This window comes from Melanerpes formicivorus, unplaced genomic scaffold (assembly GCF_026170545.1).
Source record: "Melanerpes formicivorus ecotype bairdi unplaced genomic scaffold, bMelFor1.0.p_v2 SCAF_102, whole genome shotgun sequence".
Classification (NCBI taxonomy): domain Eukaryota; kingdom Metazoa; phylum Chordata; class Aves; order Piciformes; family Picidae; genus Melanerpes; species Melanerpes formicivorus.
The window spans coordinates 647,378-666,413 of record NW_027142454.1 but is presented as its reverse complement, the minus strand read 5'-3'; the positions used below and the strand labels follow the sequence as shown (position 1 = coordinate 666,413).

At 59.3% G+C, this 19,036-nt stretch overlaps 3 protein-coding genes across 7 annotated transcripts in view; 1 reads left to right on the top strand and 2 right to left on the bottom strand.

The window, feature by feature from the left end:
* The window catches only part of CFDP1 (craniofacial development protein 1), a 92,405-nt gene extending 90,383 nt beyond the window's left edge, over positions 1–2,022 (bottom strand). Inside the window, exons 1-3 of the mRNA XM_068166616.1 lie at positions 1,906–2,022; positions 1,702–1,807; positions 813–1,053 (exon numbers count right to left, since the gene is read on the bottom strand). Of these exons, the coding sequence (XP_068022717.1) occupies positions 813–1,053; positions 1,702–1,807; positions 1,906–1,969 (411 nt within the window). The 5' untranslated portion in view covers positions 1,970–2,022. The remainder of the gene's footprint in view (positions 1–812; positions 1,054–1,701; positions 1,808–1,905) is intronic.
* Positions 2,023–2,413: 391 nt separating this feature from the next.
* Positions 2,414–7,228, top strand: TMEM170A (transmembrane protein 170A). The gene is made up of 3 exons (XM_068166516.1): positions 2,414–2,555; positions 2,660–2,830; positions 3,748–7,228. Exons 1-3 carry the CDS (start codon positions 2,432–2,434, stop codon positions 3,876–3,878), a joined length of 426 nt encoding a protein of 141 aa, XP_068022617.1. The 5' UTR covers positions 2,414–2,431; the 3' UTR covers positions 3,879–7,228.
* Positions 7,229–8,368: 1,140 nt separating this feature from the next.
* Positions 8,369–19,036, bottom strand: SLC12A3 (solute carrier family 12 member 3). Of its 5 annotated transcripts, none has more exons than XM_068166537.1 (26): positions 18,706–19,031; positions 18,270–18,416; positions 17,975–18,050; positions 17,704–17,799; positions 17,406–17,545; positions 17,103–17,213; positions 16,800–16,911; positions 16,427–16,557; positions 16,091–16,175; positions 15,012–15,166; positions 14,139–14,246; positions 13,543–13,666; positions 13,359–13,460; positions 13,048–13,203; positions 12,866–12,965; positions 12,171–12,282; positions 11,173–11,313; positions 10,878–10,984; positions 10,628–10,710; positions 10,141–10,209; positions 9,847–9,945; positions 9,558–9,669; positions 9,174–9,260; positions 8,937–9,072; positions 8,760–8,827; positions 8,369–8,536 (listed from the first exon to the last, which is right to left on the bottom strand). In XM_068166537.1, exons 1-26 carry the CDS (start codon positions 18,994–18,996, stop codon positions 8,395–8,397), a joined length of 3,090 nt encoding a protein of 1,029 aa, XP_068022638.1. In that variant the 5' UTR covers positions 18,997–19,031; the 3' UTR covers positions 8,369–8,394. The 5 variants fall into 5 exon arrangements, with proteins under 5 accessions (XP_068022638.1, XP_068022637.1, XP_068022640.1 ...); XM_068166536.1 differs by having other exon boundaries at positions 9,847–9,948; positions 18,706–19,030; XM_068166539.1 differs by lacking the exon at positions 9,174–9,260 and having other exon boundaries at positions 9,847–9,948; positions 18,706–19,036.

Here is a 19,036-nt window from a genome sequence, read left to right as displayed (position 1 = left end):
CAGTGACAACTGAAGTGGGGAGAAGCAGGAAGGCTCAGATGAAAGCTGCCAGCAAAGATGACAAGAGGTGCACTTTGCACTTGTGCTGCAGCTTTCCAACAGGTGGAGAAAGAAGCTTCACACAGTGAGGAGAACTTGACAGGCATCACTGAGCCAGGAGTCCAGACTTTTATCACTAAATGCCTTTTTAGCTGACCACTCAAATAAAACCTCCACAAAAAACACCAGACAATTTGAGCAACAGAGAGTCAGCCTGGGTACCTTCTTCCCTTCTACCACCTTCACTGTGGAGAGACTTCGCAAGGCAAAACTACACCTTGATTTCTTCTTACTACAAATGTCCATCCCAACAGGCAGCACCTTCCAGACCCCCTCACTGTATGAGGATAAAGGCACAGAGATGCCAGCACTGCTTCCCCACTCACACACACACAGAGTTTCTCTTTCTGAGGGTGAGGAAAGGTACAAACCTTGGGGGAGATCAGTGTCCACCAGCACAACTCAGACTGAACCTCTCTTTGCTGCTCCTATGCCCCAAGGAGACTCCAGGATCAAGAAGAGAAGCAAGAGGGCTCTGTGGGACATGCTGAGATGCTGACAAGCAGCTCCATAAGCAGCATCCCCAGACCACAGAGCTCCCCAATTAGAAGGAAACCAGCAGCTTGTCCGGTGGTGGGGCCTCCAGGCTGACAAAGCAGAAGGGGAAGGGGTAAACCAAGCCTCTTCCCAGCTGTGACATCTGGCACCAGCCAGAATCAACACTGGGTGCCCTAAAGCTTCCAGCCCTTCCCACACTCCCAGGCTCCTGTTACCTGCTTAGCTTGTGTTGCTTGTGTGGCAGCCCCTGCTTTGGGCTTCTCTCCCACGTCGCTAAGGAAACGAGCCCAAAGAGCATCCTCTTTCTTTTTCTCCTCTTCTTCTCTGTTTCTTTCCACCTGCTCTATGTTATCCACTTCCTCCTCTTCCTCTCCCTTCTCCTCCTCTTCATTCTGCTGGGCCTTTTCTTCCTCTTTCTCATCTGGCTCTAGCAAGAGACCTCCTTTCTTCCTCTTTCTGCAAGCAGATGCCAGAAAAAAAACCCACAACCAGACACTGAAGTGCTGCAGCACACTCCCAGGGCTGAGCCATGAGCATGGCTGAAGCCATACAGGAGCTCATATTCTCCCTAAGACATTTGACCTGGGAGGTTTCCCCTACCCTTGTGTGTGTGTGTGTGTGTGAATCTACACAATTAACAGATGCTGCTGTTCAGAAAACCCAGTGAGATGGCAGCAGGCAGCCCCCTGACGTGGACAGGCACCTGTGTGTATCTATAAGGATGGAAGAGACTCCAGGATACTACAAAAACTAGGAGAGGAGAACTCGGGCTGGATAGGAACCAAGCTTAAACAAACTGGGTCTATACATGTGGGTTTCCTCCCCATGAAACATGCTTTGTGCTTAAGGGAGGCAGAAGGAAGGCAGCAAGGTCCTGGGGCAGATGTTCAGGCCCGATGTCTTCCAAGCCTGAGAATCTCTGCCTTTGACGTTACAGCGGCAGGAAGAAAAGCGTTTCTTTGGCATTCCTCAGCCCCACCAGCCAGCAAAGGGAGCACCGGCGGTGGCGGCTCCCCGCCGCGCCAGGCAGAGCTGAGGCAGATTCCCCCCCCCAGGCACCCCTTGTCTGTGCAGAACCAGAGGCGGCTCCGCCAGAGGCCCTACCTGCTGCCGGGGCGGCGGGGACTCCTCCTGCCGCGGGGTGGCCGCGGGCTCTCCCCCGGCTCTTCCTGCACCAGCTCGCTCACGTCGTCCTCGCTGTACTCCGCACCTGCAAGCGCGACCGATGAGAACCGCAACCGGCACCACCAGGACCGGGACAGCCGGGACGGGCAGGACTATCCCCCCCGCCTCCCTCGCCCCGCTCACCTGAGGGGACATAGTCCTCATCCTCGGACGAGGAATACTCCTCCTCCTCCTCCGAGCCCGACATGGTGCCAGCCCCGCCACCGCCGCCTCTCACATCCGCGTCACCGCCCCCTCCTCCTCCTCTCCGCGCCCGCCCTCGCCTAGAGCGTCACTGCTGACCGCGGGCTCCCCCTGGCGGGCCGGAAGATGACCTGTGCCTCCAAAGCGGCGTTAAGCAGGGGGATCAGCGAGAAGAGCTCAGACGGCAGGCTAGAACGTCCCGCCAGCCCCAGCCAATGACATCTCCCCATGTGCCGAAGGGGCCTTCCGATCCCAAGAGGCTCCCGGCATCCTTTGCGTCCGACAGCCGTTGCCATGGCAGCGCGGGGGTGGGACCGGGGCCCGGCTCCGCTGGCTCTCCCTAGAGGGTGGCGGTTGGCGAGTGTGGGTGTCTGTCACCCTGCGGTGCTTCCCATTGGCTGCGAGGGGCGGAAGGAGGCGGGCGGAAGAGGCGGCGGCGGATGGCGGCGGCGGGGCCGGTGAAGGGATGGAGGGCGGCGAGGCGGGCGGCGGCGGCGGGGGGCTTTTGCAGCAGATCCTCAGCCTCCGCCTGGTGCCCCGCGTGGGCAATGGCACTACCACCTACTCCAGCCCGCTGTCCACCTTCCCAGGTACTCTCCCCGCCGCGGGGCCTGCTCGGAACTGGGCCCTCTCGCCGCCTCCGCCGGAGGCCTGCGGGCCTCGAGCCTGCCTCACGGCCCTTCTCTCTCCACAGAGATGTGGTATGGTGTCTTTCTGTGGGCCCTCGTCTCCTCCCTCTCCTTCCACGTCCCGGCCGCTTTGCTAGCGCTCTTCACGCTGCGGCACCACAAGTACGGCAGGTTCATGTCCGTGAGCCTCCTGCTGATGGGCATCGTGGGACCCATTACCGCCGGCATCCTGACAAGTACGGTAGATGGTCGAAAATATCGGCCGGGTTGCCTTTGGGACCGTGTCGCACCTCAGCGTTCTCTGGGACAGAGGGAATAATGCTAAGGCTATTTTCCCCCTTGAAAAGTTGGACCATCCCACTCATCGAGCCCTTTGCTGGGGTATCAGCAATGTGCCCCTTGGGTGCTGAAGCAGCTGGGCTCCCAGGTCGCTGAGCCCTTGGAGAAAAGCCACTTAGAATCATTTAGGCTGGGAAGGACCTCCTAAGATCACCCAGTCCAACTGTTGGGTCACCACTAACTGTGGCCCTCAGCATCTACAATCCCTCCAGGGATGGGGACTCCACCACTGCCTTGGGCAGCCTGGTCCATGCCTTGACAACCCTTCTGGGGAAGGAATTGTTCCTCATGTCCTGCCCTGGTGCAGCCTGAGGTCATTTTCTCCTATCAGTTGCTACTTGGGAGAGGAGACCACCCTGCCCCCCACTCCCCCTCCTGGGTTCACCTGCCTTTCAGGGAGTTGTAGAGAGCCAGAAGGTCTCCCCTGAGCCTCCTCTTCTCCAGGGATGGCAACCACAGGTCCCTCAGCTGCTCCTCTTGAGACTTAGGTTTGGTGGGATTGCCCAGAACTGGGTAAGATTGCAGCCTGGTGGCTGTGGTATAAAGAACCTCGTGGGGAGAGCATGACCAAAACCACCTCGACCTCTGCATCTCCTGGAGGCTTCAGCAGAGCTTTGCCACCAGCTTGGGTTGGGGATTGTTATGGTAAATCCAGCCAGGCCTTTCTGCCAGCTGGTGCACCAAGGTGGAGAGCCCTCTCCTGTAGACCCTCAGTGTTCTCTGCCCTGCTCTTACAGCCTCCAAGGCCTCCCCCTTCGTTCCTGGGTTACAGACCACACGCTCACAGTGTGGCTTTTCCTCCCCCTCTCTGCAGGTGCTGCCATTGCTGGAGTTTACAGAGCTGCTGGGAAAAAAATGATCCCCTTTGAAGCCCTCATTTTAGGAGTGGGGCAGACGTTCTGCGTGGTGGTGGTCTCATTCCTGCGGATTTTAGCCACTCTCTAGCTCTTCCTTGGACTCTCAAGATCCCCAGAGCAAAGGAAAGAGCAAAGGATCTGCTGCCTGCTCCTTGGCAACAAACTCCTGAGGGAGCACAACCTGAGGCATCCCTCGGTGTGTGTGCTTCTCCACCAGCCAAAGGCTACCTGAAGGTCTGCTCCTGCCTCCAGTGTGGCTGGGAATTGAGCTTAAAACCTGTGAATTTTGTTACTTTTTGGGTAACATGAAGTGCCAAGTGAAACATCATTTCCCTGGAGGATAGGAAAAGGGCTTCTGGAGGAGGAGGAGGAGGAGGAGGCACAGATCCCTTTTATACCAGTGATGAGTTGTAGTAACAGGACCTTGACTGAGAGGTGACACCAGCTGTCCTGGGCTGGAAACTGCTGCAGTGATGTGCTGTCTTCAGAGCTCACTTCATGCTTTGACCTCTGGCTGCTTTGTTTGCACTGAACCTGAAGGTCTTTTAATGTGATTTTGGGATTTTACTTTATTTTTAATCAGAGTATTGATTTTCTGTCTTGTTTTTTTTGCCCCAAACTTCCTTGGTCAGAGTGAATTTGGGAGCAGCAAAAGGAACAATCATTTTAGACATATGGAAGTGCAGGTTTGCAGCTGAGAGCTGAGCCTGTGGGGATGGTGTGGAAGGGGGAATGAGCCCTGGCAAAAGAAAACTTGCTCTTTTGCTGAATTGTATTGTGGTGAAGCTCTCCTGCCCCTGCCCCAGAGGTGAAGCACAGCTGAGCAGGTGCCTCACCCTGCTGCCCACACTGGAAAGCCCAGGGCACTCCTCTGAGCCTGTGCTGTTGCTTCTCTGGCATGAAGGAGACTCCTGGTTTTTAACTTCTCTGCTCCCCTTTGGCTTGCTGACCAGTCTGAGGTGGGTGTGGAGGCTGTGGGTGTCTACACTGAGCTCTGAACCTCACTCCTCAGCTCCTGTGAAGTTCAGCATGCTGCTGCTGCTGTATTGGTGAGAACCTTCTGGTTGGCACTGGGCTGTCGTGGCTTGGGGCTTCCTGGGCACAGAGGTGAGGAGTGGGCTATGGTTTTGGTGTCCATCCTGCAGGGTGCCAGTGCATGGGATGCTGTGAGCACTCTCTTGTCCCATCAGTGACTGGCAGTGTGAGCAGAGCCCCAGAGCACTCCTTGCTGGCAGGCAGCCTGGCTGTCTTCTAATTAATCCTTTTAACATGCTTGGTTTTAAGTGATTTTTAACAGATCCTTAGCTCTACCCTTTGCCCAGAGGTGTGCCACAAAGCCAGGGCTCCCTGCTAGCCAGCTGAGTGCTCTCTGGGGGCTGAGTGTTTTGGGGGCCCTTGGGGAAGCTGAGGGGAGCTTGGAGGCTGAGGCAGGGCGGTGTGGCCAGCCCCTGTGGCTTGGCTGAGGTCCCTGTTGGTGTGTCACCCAACCATGTTCGTGTGGGCTGGGAGGGCAGGCTCTGTGTGTCTCCAGCCTTGCAGGACATGTCCCACCCATGGTTTTGTTGAACTCCTTTGGTTTCCAAACCAGCACACCTTTTGTACCTGCAGCATTCCCTCAGTGATGTTTCCACGAGCTCCATGTCCTGTGAGCTGGAACAGCCTTCAGCAGGGCCTTGTATTTAGCACAACAAGGAATTTCTCCCTGCATTAACTTCTCTGGAGGGACTGGGTGGTGAGGGGTGTTTTTTCAAGTGCTTCTTACTGAGGTGACTCCAGATTTGAGCCCACCTTAAGGAATAAAGCTGTGCATTTTAGGAGAGGCTTTCACATGAGTCCTTCTCCTTGGGTAGGTGAGGTCCAAGCACCATGGCACACAGTGAGCTTGGGATCTCTGGAGTGCCCTGTGTGCTGTGCTGCTTGTAGAGAGCTGCTTTTCCTCCCACATGATTCCCCTGGGGGAAAACTGGGCCACCCCTCCCTCTGTGCTTCTTTCCCCAGGGAGAAAGCAGGAGTAGTGCTCTCTCACTGGTGTCTTGCCCCCTTCCCATCTCAGCTGGCTCCTTACAGAGTGTGTGTCTGGAGTCCCTGGTTGAACCCATGTGAAGTATCCTGGCTGGATTAAAACTCCCTCATGGGACTTAGCCAGGGTAGGTCTGGCCTTAGCTTTCAGGTGATGCTAAAAAGCAGTGTCCTGGGCTCCCACTGTGCTCCCCTTTCCCCCATCTCAGTGCCTGGCAGCTCACAGCAGCAAGGACTAAGCTGGTTGCAACTGGGAAAGCACTTTATCAGCATGCCAACTGCAGTGGTGGAGCTGAGGTGGGCAGGGAGCAACCCCAGGCTGTTAAGAGCTCAGAACAAGTGAATGAAAATGGCTTGCTGGGCAAACCCAAAACCTGTTTGCTATCTGTCCAAGTCTGGGTTGGGGGGTGGGGGGAACTGCTTTACTGAAGAGCTGGCAGCTTGGCCACCTGTTGGCAGTGCTGGAAGGTGGGTGCTTGGAGGTGGTGGTGCCTCTCTGTGCTCAGGAGTCAGGATGTTTGCAGGGAATTCTGGCAGATAGGGTGAACAACCTGCTGCTGACTTGTCTTGGCAGGCATTAGAGCTGGGGGCTAGGTCTTGGTGTCACCTCAGTAATTGTAGAGCATCCTGGCTGATCTCCTTCCAGTAAAACCAGATCCACATGGGAAGGAGGAGAGTCTGGAGCTGAGGCACCAGCTTGGTCACTGCTGGCAGCTTTCTTCTGTCATTTAGTCTTCCCTTTGTGTTCCTTACCCTGGGTGAGGTTCCCTGGCTCATTCCTGCTGTCACTTTGGTCTTCCCTTTGTGTTCCTTACCCTGAGTGAGGTTCCCTGGCTCATTCCTGCTGTCAGTTTGCTCTTCCCTTTGTGTTCCTTACCCTGGGTGAGGTTCCCTGGCTCATTCCTGCTGTCAGTTTGCTCTTCCCTTTGTGTTCCTTACCCTGAGTGAGGTTCCCTGGCTCATTCCTGCTGTCACTTTGGTCTTCCCTTTGTGTTCCTCATCCTGAGCAAGGCAAGCAGAGGAATGCCTTCAGTTTTGAGCTGATGTTGGTAGATTTTGCTCAGACAAACTTGCCAGAAGCTGCTGAAAGCGTGTGAGAACATCATTCTGAAGTGTCCTGGGCTGGGCAGAGCTGTGAAGCCCTGCCCAGGGAGCCCAGCCAGGAGTGTTGGTCAAGGAGTGCAGCCTGCAGAGAAGCCACCTGCCCTGGAGACACAGCACTGCTGGAGCCGAGAGTTGTGGGCCCTGCTTTCCACGTGTGCACATCCCCTGTGCTGGGCTGAGTTAACCACCACCTGGCTTCCCCTCCTGCTAACATGAACAAATCTTTGTATGAGAGACAACTGGAGATTTTATTTTTCTACTGACACTTCTAATCCTGCTGGTGAGATCATTAAAGGCTGTTAACAAGCACGATGAGCTGAGGTGTGTTTCTCCAGTCTCTGGTGGGTCATTTGGCTGCCCTTAGGAGCTAGGCTTGCTCCTGCAACCAGCAGAGGGCATCTCGCTGCTGCTCAGCCTGTTTTGAGGAGTCCCTGTCCCCAGAGGGGCTCCCCTGAGGCCCCAGGATTCAGTCTTGATCCACACCCATCACCCCAGGGCAGCCCTCACCCTGGGAGAGTGGCTTTGCCAGGGCTGGGGGTCAGTCCCAATGCTCTGCCAGGGGAGCATGTGTGGGGGTCATAGAATTGTAGAATCAATAAGGTTGGAAAAGGCTTCAAAGATCACCAAGTCCAGCCTGGCACCCAGCACCTCATGGCTACTAAACCATGGCTCCAAGTGCCACATCCAATCCCCTCTTGAACACCTCCAGGGATGGGGACTCCACCACCTCCCTGGGCAGCACATCCCAATGGCCAACAACTCTCTTTGTGGGAAGGACTTGCTCCTCACCTCCAGCCCAATCCTCCCCTGGCACAGCTTGAGACTGTGTCCTCTTGTTCTGGTGCTGGGTGCCTGGGAGAAGAGACCAACCCCCACCTGGCTACAACCTCACTTCAGGTAGCTGTAGACAGCAAGAAGGTCTCCCCTGAGCCTCCTCCAGGCTAAGCAACCCCAGCTCCCTCAGCCTCTCCTCACAGGGCTGTGCCCCAGACCCCTCCCCAGCTTTGTTGCCCTTCTCTGGACACCTTCAAGTGTCTCAATGTCCTTCTTAAACTGAGGGGCCCAGAACTGGACACAGGACTCAAGGTGTGGCCTAACCATTGCTGAGTCCATGGCAGAATGACCTCCCTGTTCCTGCTGGCCACACTATTCCTGATGCAGGCCAGGATGCCCTTGGCCTTCTTGGTCCCCTGGGCACTGTTTGCTGCTCTCAGCAGAGGACCTCAAACTGCACCTGCACGGCTCTGGCTAATCCCAGGGCTGGAGCAACACCTTCACTGCGAGTCCTACAGTATTTTATCTCTATGTGCTCCTTACAAAGACCAAGCTGTGCCAACCAGGTCTTTGCAGGAGGGCAGCAGCAGCCCCTGGTGGCATTTCCCAAGAGCCGGGACCCAGGTGCCATCACTACCCACACCCCCACACCCCCCCCGAGCTGAAAACTGGCCTGAGCAATGCACAGCCCGAGGCAGCAGGGAGCTTTATTGGCAGTAAAAGGTCAGCACGTTCTCCTGGTTGCCTCGGATGAGGATGAGGGGCGGCCTCAGGTCCTGCGAAAGTGTCTCAAGCCAGGCCATGTAGAGGGAGCTGGGGCAGCGTCCCTTCCTGCCAACGGGCAGCGTGCTGCGGGCAGTGAGGGCAGCGTCAGGCCCTCCCCCTGCCGCCTGCTCCCTGCTCGCCCTAAAAGGAGGCCACACCGCCCCTCCACCCCTCCTCCCCTCCAAAGACCCCCGGGCCGGACCCCTTGGTGCCTTCCAAGGGTTGTTTCCCTGCAGGGAGAAGGGACCATCCCCGCAGGAGCCTGTCTGTGGGGCACGAAGGGCACAGGTGCGCCGCGGGCACCTACATGGCAATGAGCGCCGCGTCCCGCGAGTAGTCCTGCAGGATCTCGTTCAGCCTCACCTGGCGGAGCGACTGCGGGGCACGGGGAGGGGGCACTCACAAACCATCGCACTCTCGCTCGAAAAGCAAGAGAGGCTTGGCAGGAGACCCCACCCCGCCCCAAGCCCGGCAGCGCTGCTACCTTGGCTCTGTGTTTGTCGACCTCCTCGTCAGAAATCTTCCAGGGGCAGCCCTGCCTCAGCTCGGTCACCGTAGCCTCATCCTTGAAGCCATCGTTCAGCCTGAAGGGAGCGATCAGCTCCTCAAACCTCCTGATGCTGCAAGGCAAGTGGAACGGCGCCAGGGAAGGGGGCCCGGGGTGGGTTTGGGGGTGCAGGGGGGTTGGGGTGGGTGAGGAGAAGGAGAAGCAGGAGGTTACTGCTCTGGCCGGGGTTTCTGGTTGATGTCAGGGAGGATGTGGACCTCGTGAAAGCCAAGGCGGAACTTGCTCAGCAGAGAGACGATCCTGCCGGGAAGGGGGGGAGGAAAGGGGGGAAAAGGACACAGCTGCCATCAGTGAGCAGGAGGTGGTGGCTCCGGCAGGGACCTGCCTGGCTACAGCCCTTGCCGGGGTCCTTGCTTTGCACTCCAGATTTTCCTGCTCCACAATCACACGGAGTTTTGGGGGAGTGAAGCAAAAGCAGCCGGGTGGGAGCCCACGGATCCCATTGTGGCAAAGCCTGGGGGGGGCAGGGAGAGGAAGAGCCCTTGGCACCCACCCGTGGGGGCAGCAGGGTGGCCGAGCAAGGCCAGCAGCACTTACGCCTTCCTCTCCTCGTCCATCCTGTTGATCTGGCCGCCGACAAACACCCGGACCCTGCACTTCCCCCACCGCTTCTTGCGCCCCAGGAGGTAGGGGATGAGCAGTGTGAGACCTGGCCCCAGAACACCGTTGGAAGGCATGGCAGTGGCAAGCCCACCCGTGCTTCCCTGACTCTGGATGCCAGGCACGTCCTGGCACCCTGCAGCCCAGGGGCACCGTGGGGGAGGTGCTGTGCTCCCCCCAGCTGGGCAGACAGATGGCAGAAGCCTCAGCAGCAGGGGATGGTTACCTCCGTCATCGAAGAGCCAGTAAATGTCGATGGTCTTCTTGCCCTGCTCACTCTGGAAGATGGTGCTGGCCTGCTGCTCACCCGCCACGCTGCTGGGGTCTGCTGCCAGGGCCAGAGCATCCTGGCATCAGCGAGGGGCACCACTTGCCCACAGATTAAAAGCACTGCTCCTCCTGGTGCCAGCCCTGCTCCCCATCTCTGCCTGGAACCCACCCCACTGCCTGCAGACCTGGCTCCCCAGAAATGAATCCTGGGAGCCAGGGATGTTCCGAGTGGCCCTGAGCCAACACCAACCTGTGCCAGGGGCAGCTCTGCTGCCGGTGCCATTCTCAGGGTGCTCCGCTGCCTCGAACGTGGGGTTAACTGGGGAGGGGGCAGAAGAGCACAGGCAGCAGGGCAGCACCCTGCTGTCCCCATCCCCTTCGGTGCCAACCCAGGAATAATATCCCCCCAGGACTGTGACCTTCACTGGGGACACAGTGCCAGCTGAGCCTGGCAGGTGCCTGGGCATCCCCAGCTGCCCCCAGCCCCTCACAGTGAGCCTGCAGGTGCCTGGGCATCCCCAGCTGCCCCCAGCCCCTCACGATGAGCCTGCAGGTGCCCGGGCATCCCCAGCTGCCCACAGCCCCTCACGGTGAGTCTGGCAGGTGCCCGGGCATCCCCAGCTGCCCACAGCCACTCACAGTGAGCCTGCAGGTGCCTGGGCATCCCCAGCTGCCCACAGCCACTCACAGTGAGCCTGCAGGTGCCTGGGCATCCCCAGCTGCCCACAGCCACTCACAGTGAGCCTGCATGACGCGGGAGACATTCAGCCCTTCCTTCATCCTCATCAGGCACACACCATACTTGAAATCGAAGGCATCGCTGGAAGGGGGGAGGAGAGGGCAGTTAAGGGTGGCAGCTGGTGGCAGGTGGCACTGCCAGCCTGGACACCACACAGCAGGCAGGGCTGCAGCATCCCCACGCCCAGCCGCCAGGCCCCTGCCGGGTGCCAGCATCCCCGGGGGGCCAAAGGAGCGGTGTGGCCATACTGCAGGATGCCCACGTAGTCCTCCAGGCTCTGGGGGGGCACCGTCTGCCAGTTCCTCTTGTAGCCCAGCACCAAGATGTTTGGTCTCATCCTCCCGAGGCCGGCAGCCTGTGGAGAGATGTCCCCATGAGACCCCTCTGCAGGGACAGAAGGGCAAGGTGGTGGTGGTGGCAGTCCGCAGGGCGGCGATGCAAAGGAGGCCACCTGGAGGCTAGGGGAGGGGGTTCAGAGCTCCCCAAGCTGCAATGGAAGAGAAGAGACCCTGACAGTCAGCAGCCAGGCAGGGATGGCTCTACCTGGAGGAGCATTTGCACGCCACTCCTCAGGTCCTCAGCCACCACATCCGTGTAGAAAGCTTTGATCTTCCTCTTCATCAGCCACTTGGTGTGGCCGTCCGCAATCAGCCAGGACTCTGGCGCCTTCTGCTTCCACGGCCCCTGGAGGGAGTAGGGGCTCAGGCAGCCCCTTCCAGCTGGTGACCTTGCCACCAAGGATCTCCAGCTTCACTCTTCCCAAACCATTGGCAAGACCTGGCTGCAACCACTGTGCACATGTGGGAGGTTGCAATCACAGCAAGACACCCCAGGAGAGCTGGGGAGTAATCAGGCAGTGGCTGCGGTGCCACAGCTGCAGCTCAGTTGGCACTCCCTGCACCAACCATCCCCAGCTGCTCTCAAGGCTTCACAGCTACAGAGAAGGCTCCAAGGAGACCTTCTTGGGGACTTCCAGGATCTGAAGGGGGCTACAAGAAAGATGGGGAGGGACTTTTGAGGGTGTCAGGGAGTGATAGGACTGGGGGTGGATGGAACAAAACTAGAAATGGGTAGATTCAGATTGGCTGTGAGGAAGAAGCTCTTCCCCAGGAGGGTGGTGAGAGACTGGCACAGGTTGCCCAGGGAGGTGGTGGAAGCTTCATGCCTGGAGGTTTTGAAGGCCAGGCTGGATGTGGCTGTGAGCAACCTGCTGTAGTGTGAGGTGTCCCTGCCCATGGCAGGGGGTTGGAACTGGATGAGGCTTGAGGTCCCTTCCAACCCAGTGATTCTATGACCACCCCTCTCCCATTGGCAAGGGGAAGCCATTAGCCCACAGGCACATCCCAGGGCTTCACTGCTGCTGCTGAGCAAGCTGGAGAGGCTTCCAGATGAAACCTTTTCATCACCTGGCAGCACACAAATTGGGCACGTTTCAATCCTCACTCCCTGAGCCCAGCAGGGCACCACCCCTGGGTTTGCCAGCTTTTGGGTGGCCAGAGGCCCCAGGGCAAGGAAGCAGCCAACTTTGGCAGGTGACTCACAATCAGCACGTTGCCACAGAGCATCAGGCTGAGGTTCTTGGTGAACGTCCCCACAAAATCCACCAGGGCCGGGCGGAAGTTGGGAGGGCCAGTCAGCACCAGGCACTGTGGTCTGTGGGGGAGAAAAAGGGGGGTTGGAGGCACTGACAGCAAGCTTGGGTCTCCTCTCCCACACCTGACCAACAGCAGCTATAGCAGTATCATCAGGATGAGATGATGTCCTGTGGCTGAGGGCCCAGCCTCGCTTGTTGGTCTTTTTGTCTCAGATGAGGCCGAAGCGTCTGCATCTGCCTGGTATGAGGCAGGCAGGATTTGTCCTGCTTCCCATCTCTGCCCACATGGAAAGGTCAGGGTGCTTTGGAGACAGCCATGCCCTGCTGTGGCTTCCAGCTCCTGAGGGGGGTGGTGAGAATGTGAAAAACTTCACTGTGAAGGTGACAGAGCCCTGGAGCAGGCTGCCCAGAGAGGCTGTGGAGTCTTCTCCTCTGGAGACTTCCAAGACTCAGCTGGATGCATTCCTGGGTGACACTGCTCGGGATGGGGGTGGACTCAATCTTCAGAGGTCCCTTCCTAACCCCTACCATGCTATGATTCTATGATCTGGCCACGGGCATGAAGCCATCATGGGGTCTGCTGGTGCTGGCAGCTGGTTCTGCATCCCCTTCCCTCCACGCCCAGCACTGAGCCGCCCTTGCCTGTAGTTCTTGATGTGCTCATCCACCTCACTCAGCCCCACTGAGTAGCTGAGGGCCATGTTGTACGAACTGGCTTGCATGGAGGAGCCCCAGTTGACATCTGCATGGAGAAGATGGATTAGCGACGGGGGCGGAGCAGACCCCTCCCGGGGCATCCCCGGCGCCGAGTCACGGCCGCGCACCTGGCTTTTTGTAGAGGACATATCCCAGGAGGAAGATGACGATGCCGAAGGCGATGAGGGCCGCCCACCAGGTCAGCAGGAACATGATGACCACCGAGACGGTGGCCCCGAAGAGCGCTGCCCACTTGCTGTAATACCGAAAGGAGGGTCGCCAGCCTGCACGCAAACAACACAGAGCGGCCGCTGCCGCCACGGGGAGCCGGCACGGGGCGGGGGGCAAGGGGCCGCGGGGCGGGGGGCAAGGGGCCGCGGGGCGGGGGGCAAGGGGCCGCGGGGCACGAAGCGGGGCGGCCCGGCCCGGCCCAGCCCACCTGGGGAGTTGGTGATGGAGGCGTGGAAGCAGCTGAAGTTGATGAGGGCGTAGGAGCAGAGGAAGAAGTTGGAGATGATGGGGGCGATGGCGTTGAGCTCGGCTGCGGAGAAGGAGGAGGAGAAGTGAGTGCCGCCGCCCGGCTGGCAGCGGGCGCCGGGAGGGTGCTGGGGGCAAGCACCAACCGATGAGGATGAAGCCAACGGCGATGAGGTAGGTGAGCATGTAGCCACGGATGGGCTCGCTGTTCCTGCCGTAGCCCTTCCCGAAGAAGCCTATGAGGGGGTAGAGCTGGTCCCTGCAGAGACACTGCGGGGAAAGCGGAGCTAGGGACAGCAGGCACCGCTGGGGACAAGGAGGGGCAGCGCCACCGAATCTGGAGTGGTAGGGGTTGGAAGGGACTTCTGGAGATCTTCCAGCCCAACCCCCCTGCCAAAGCAGGGTCACCCAGGGCAGGTCATGCAGGAACACATCCAGACAGGTTCTGAAAGTCTCCAGAGGAGGAGACTCCCCAGCCTCTCTGGGCAGCCTGCCCCAGGGCTCCAGCAACCCTACAGCAAAGAAGTTTCTCCTGTTGAGGGGGAGCTTCCTGGTAGTGGCTTTCACATTTGTTCAGCAAGGGCTGAACTGGCCTCATACCTTTGCCCATGGCAGTGTCCTTCTCACCACAGGGCTGCTGGTGGTTGCAGAGCCCCACACTGGTGAGTGCCTACCCAGGCACATTGCCTGCAACCAGGCTTGGGGATGGGAGCTGGGGGCCACGGGCACACCACCCCCTCACCTGGAAGACTTTAGGTGCTGAGACAAGGCAGGCCAGTGCCGAGGAGAGGGTAGCACCGAAGATCCCTGCTGTGATGAGGGGACCAAATCCAGACACCATGCTCATGCTCTGCCCAAAAACCAGGGGGTCAGGAACCTGGCACCCCCAGTGCATCAACCTCTGCCCTGGCCCTAAGGGATCTCTAGCCCTCGAGCCCCAGCAGGGATTTTCCATCATTGGTATAATAGAGTCATAGAGTTGTTAGGGTTGGGAGGGACCTCAAGGCTCAGCCAGTTCCAACCCCCTGCCATGGGCAGGGACACCTCACACTACAGCAGGTTGCTCACAGCCACATCCAGCCTGGCCTTCAAAACCTCCAGGCATGAGGCTTCCACCACCTCCCTGGACAACCTGTGCCAGTGTCTCACCACCCTCCTGGGCAAGAACTTCTTCCTCACATCCAATCTGAATCTACCCATTTCTAGTTTTGCTCCACCCCACCCCCCAGTCCTATCACTCCCTGACACCCTCAAAAGTCCCTCCCCAGCTTTCTTGTAGCCCCCTTCAGATACTGGAAGTCCCCAAGAAGGTCTCCTCAGAGCCTTCTCTTCTGCAGCCTGAACAGCCCCAACTCTCTCAGTCTGGCTCATAGGAGAGGTGCTCCAGCCCTCTGCTCATCCAGACAGTGAAGTCCAGCTGCACCCACAAGTCCACACCTGCACCCAGGAAGATGTGCTCCCCAGTGCATCCCAGTTACATCCCGGTTAGTTACACCCCCGCTGCATGGGTGCCGTGACAGCACAGGTGCCTCCCGGGCTGCTGGGGGGGATGTTGGGCTCTCCAGGTAGTGACACCAGCGGGCAGCAGCAGGAAGGTGGTGGCCCCGAGCGGCACCTGGTAGTAGTTGCTGAGGCCGTAGCGGCAGCTCTGGCGCTGGGCACAGGCGGTGAAGTTCCAGCCGAGGGCGCAGGTGAGCCCCTCGCAGCCGGCCGAGCCCACGGCCACGCTGTCGTTCAGGCTGCCCGAGGCGTCCCGGACCACGCAGGCACCTGCAGGGGCATACGGTGCATGCTTAGTGTCCTCACACCGCACCAGCAGCGAGGGAGCCGTCGGGTTCACACCACCCAGCCCCACGTCCTGCCGCCTGGGATGTTCCCCAGGGCACTTCTGTGGAGCTGCTCCACTGCAGGACAGCTGTGAGCAATGCCAGCAGCTGCTTTGCCCTCTCGATGGGGGGCAGGGATGAATCATAGATTCTAGAACTGTTTCAGCTGGAGAAGTCCTCTGAGATCATCCAGTCCATGGTGGTGCTGGGTTGATGATTTGCCATTATTAAACTGTGTCTCAAAGTGCCATGGCCACAGGTTTCTTGAACATTTGCAGGCATGGGGATGCCACCACTTCCCTGGGCAGCTTCTGGCAATCCCTGACCACTCTTGCAGCAATGAATTTTTTCCTCATCTCCAACCTCAGCCTCCCCTGGCACAATTTCAGGCCATTTCCTCTCCTTCTATCACTTGATACTGGGGAGAAGAGACCAACCCCAACTCACTGCAACCTCCTTTCAGGGAGTTGTAGAGAGCAAGGAGGTCTCCCCTCAGCCTCTTCTACTCCAAGCTAAACACCCTCAGTTCCCTCAGTTGCTCCTCACCAGCCCTGTTCTCCAGACACTTCCCCAGCTTTGTTACCCTTCTCTGGACCTGCTCCAGCCCCTCAAAGTGCCTCTTGGAGTAAGGGACCCAAAACTGAACACAGTATTTGAGGGGCAGCCTCACCAGTGCATAGTACAGGAGCATGATCACTTCCCTGGTCCTGGTGGCCAGGAGGTCTGGCACAAGTGGCACTCACCCCAAGGTGGAAGCCCCAAGCTGGTGTCCACAGCTTGCTCCTAGCTGCCACCACCTGCATCCTCCCAGATCACCCATTTCAGGGGGGGGTGTCCCACCCAGCTCACCTGAGGATGTGCTGCTTACCGATTGTAGCTGATAGCACCAGGTAAGACACAGTGGTCCAGAAGATGGCCATCAAGGTGCCTTTGGGGATGGCCACAGCAGGATCCTGCCCAAGGAAGTGGCAGAGAGATGTAAGACAGCTTCCCAGCAGCACGACCAAAATGGGGTCTTAGCTGTGGCTGCTACACAAGAAGAGGTTTGAACTCCTTGTGGCACAAAGCTGCAGGGCAGCTCCTGGCTGAGCCTTGCCCAAAGAAGAAATAAAATAGGGTCTAAAAGTTGGAGCAAAACCAGAGCCCCGAGGAGAGCAGGAGCTGGGCCCCGAGAGAGGCTCAGGCAGCAGGGGTCCAAACCCACCTTCAGGTCACCAGAGATGTTGGCCCCAGCCAGGATGCCAGTTGCTGAGGGGAAGAAAATGGAAAACAAGCCGAAGAAGGAACCATCAGGTCCACGCCAGTTGGGTACAAAGTTCTGGGCAAAGATGTCAGCTGGGGAGGAAGCAGAGGAGAATTGTTTGGGGCCTCCCAACTGCCTTTCTCCTGGCTGAACCCTCTCAGTGCTGGATGGTGGTGGGTAACACACAGAATGAAGGCAGTGTGCTTTCAGGGATGTATCTTAGCGAGGAGCACCTTTCCATAGCAAACATCTTCCCCAAGAGCAGCAAAGAGGGATGCAGTCCAGTGATGCATTTAGACCTGTCGAGCATAACCCCAACCCATGACAGTCTCACCTCGGTAGCTGAAGAAGCCCTTTGCCTGCTTCTCAGCAGTGGCTGGGATCACTGTTCCCACCAGGTAGTTGATGAAGGAAACCAAGATGACCAGGAAAAACAGTATCTGTGCCTGCCAGACCAGAAAGAGACAGCTGAGGGGTTGGGTTTGGGTGCTAGAGGTGGTGAAGAACTCCTCAGCAGAAAGCTTCCCCTGTTCTGAGGGAGCTACAGGCACCTTCGGCTCTCTGGATGCGTGCTGGGCAGCAGGAGCCCCTCTCACCAGCCCAAGGGAATCCAGTGAGTGGATGAAGGGAGCCTTACCTTGGCCTCCCACTCCATGCCAGCCAGGGAAATGCCCAGCAGCACAGTCACGGTGACCACCCCGATGATCCGGATGTCGTTGGTGGGGTCCACGATGAGGGAGTTGTGCTCCTGGGGACGAGGTACCGTCCACAGGTGGAAGCAGCTCCCTGCCTTACCAAACCACCAGGACTGCCGCCACTGGGAGCAGCTGCTGGCTGCTGCTCGGTGGCCCAGCATCAACAGAAGCGTTGATGGCTTGTGGGGATGGAGGAGGTGGGAGAGGACAGGAGCCAGGGGACACACACGGAGCTGATTTGCTACCTGCAGCAGGTCCCGGACGGTCTCAGCAAAGCCCACGGTGTGCATGGCCACGGCCACCGCGTTCGCAAAGGCAAAGATCAGCCCGATGGAGCCGCCCAGCTCCGGCCCCAGGCTCCGGGAGATGAGGAAGTAGGTGCCTCCTGAGGTGTGGGGAACACCTTGAGGTGTTATTCCATGCCTCCCCACCACGTTTTTGGGATCCCCCCTGCACTTTGCAGGCCATGCCAGGCGTTGGCGTCCATGGGACAGCCCCGGGGTGGAGGAGACCCACCAGGGTGTCTGGAAGGGGCCAGGCTACCTGACTTGACTTTGCCGTTGGTGGATATGGCAGAGATGGACAGGCCGGTGATGGTGGTCACCGTCACGGACATCAGGATGATGAGCCACGTCAGGGCTGTGGGGGGAGGGCACCGCTTCATTCCCGCAGCCGCCCCAGCCCCACAGCCCCCCCTGCCTTCCCTGGGAGACCCACAAGGGACCTCGCCATCGCCCCACGCTGGGTGACGCTTGGCATTTCCACCACCGTCCCAGGGGTTCTGGGCCACCACCCTGCCCGCCGCGGCACCCACCGATTCCCGCCTGGGCGGTGATCCAGGGCAGGCGCAGGTATAGGATGACTCCCCAGATGTTCAGCATGCAGCGAATCTGGGAGGACAGAGATGGGCACCGAGCCTCAGGACGCGGGCAGCTGGTGCCAGTTCCCCGTCGGTTCCCTTGCACCCTCTGGGTTGCAACCAAGCCACCGAGGGGGGCAGGGAAACGTTTTGGGCACAGATGTTTGTGAAAGATGCATATAGTGGGGCCCTGCTTGGGGTGGGGGTGGAAAGGCAGGAGGCTGCTCCCCACGGGACGAGTCCCACTCACCATCACCCCCTTCACCCAGCCGAAGCGGACGGGCTCTGCTGCGGGCGCCCCGCCCGGCTCCTCCGCCGCCTCCTCGGGCCCGGCCTCCGGCAGCCCGTTGCTTCGCTGCGGCTCCGCCAGCGGCGTGTGGAAGCGGCCGGGATCGGGCTGTAGGGGCAGGGGGGAAAGGTGGGGACACGGGGAAAGGTGAGGACGGGTAGGGCTGAAGGCAGCTAGCTGTGCCCAGAAGGTGAGCTCTCGCCGCAAGCACAGCTGGAAACAGCTGGGTTTATCCCTTCGAATTCTCTTGGGGCTGCCCCGAGGACGTCCACACCGGCACCAGGTACAGCACCACGAAGAGGGAGACAAAGCGCCACGCCACGGGCACATCACGGGAACCGATGGCACAGGCAGGGGATGCCAAACCTGCCGGCGGCACGGCCGAAGCCCACCTTACCTTGAGGATGGAGTGGAGGTCCGCCAGGGAGGGACGGCCCCTCCCGGTGTCGCCCACCCCCCTGCTGTTGGCATAGTGCTCGTAGGCGGGCACCACATCCACCGTGTTGTAGCCGAAGGTCCTGGTGCAGAGGGTGCTGCCGGACGGGAGGCTGCTGTCGCAGCCGGCCCCCTCGCTGGGGGCGTAGGGACCCCGGACCCCCTCCTCCGTGCCCAGCAGGGTGCTGATGGTGAAGCGGCCGCTGCAGCGGGCCAGGGGGGTGGGCAGCTCCGGGACGGGCAGCTCAGCCATCGCCCCTGCGCGGCTGGCTGCGGGGTGAGGGACGGGGCGG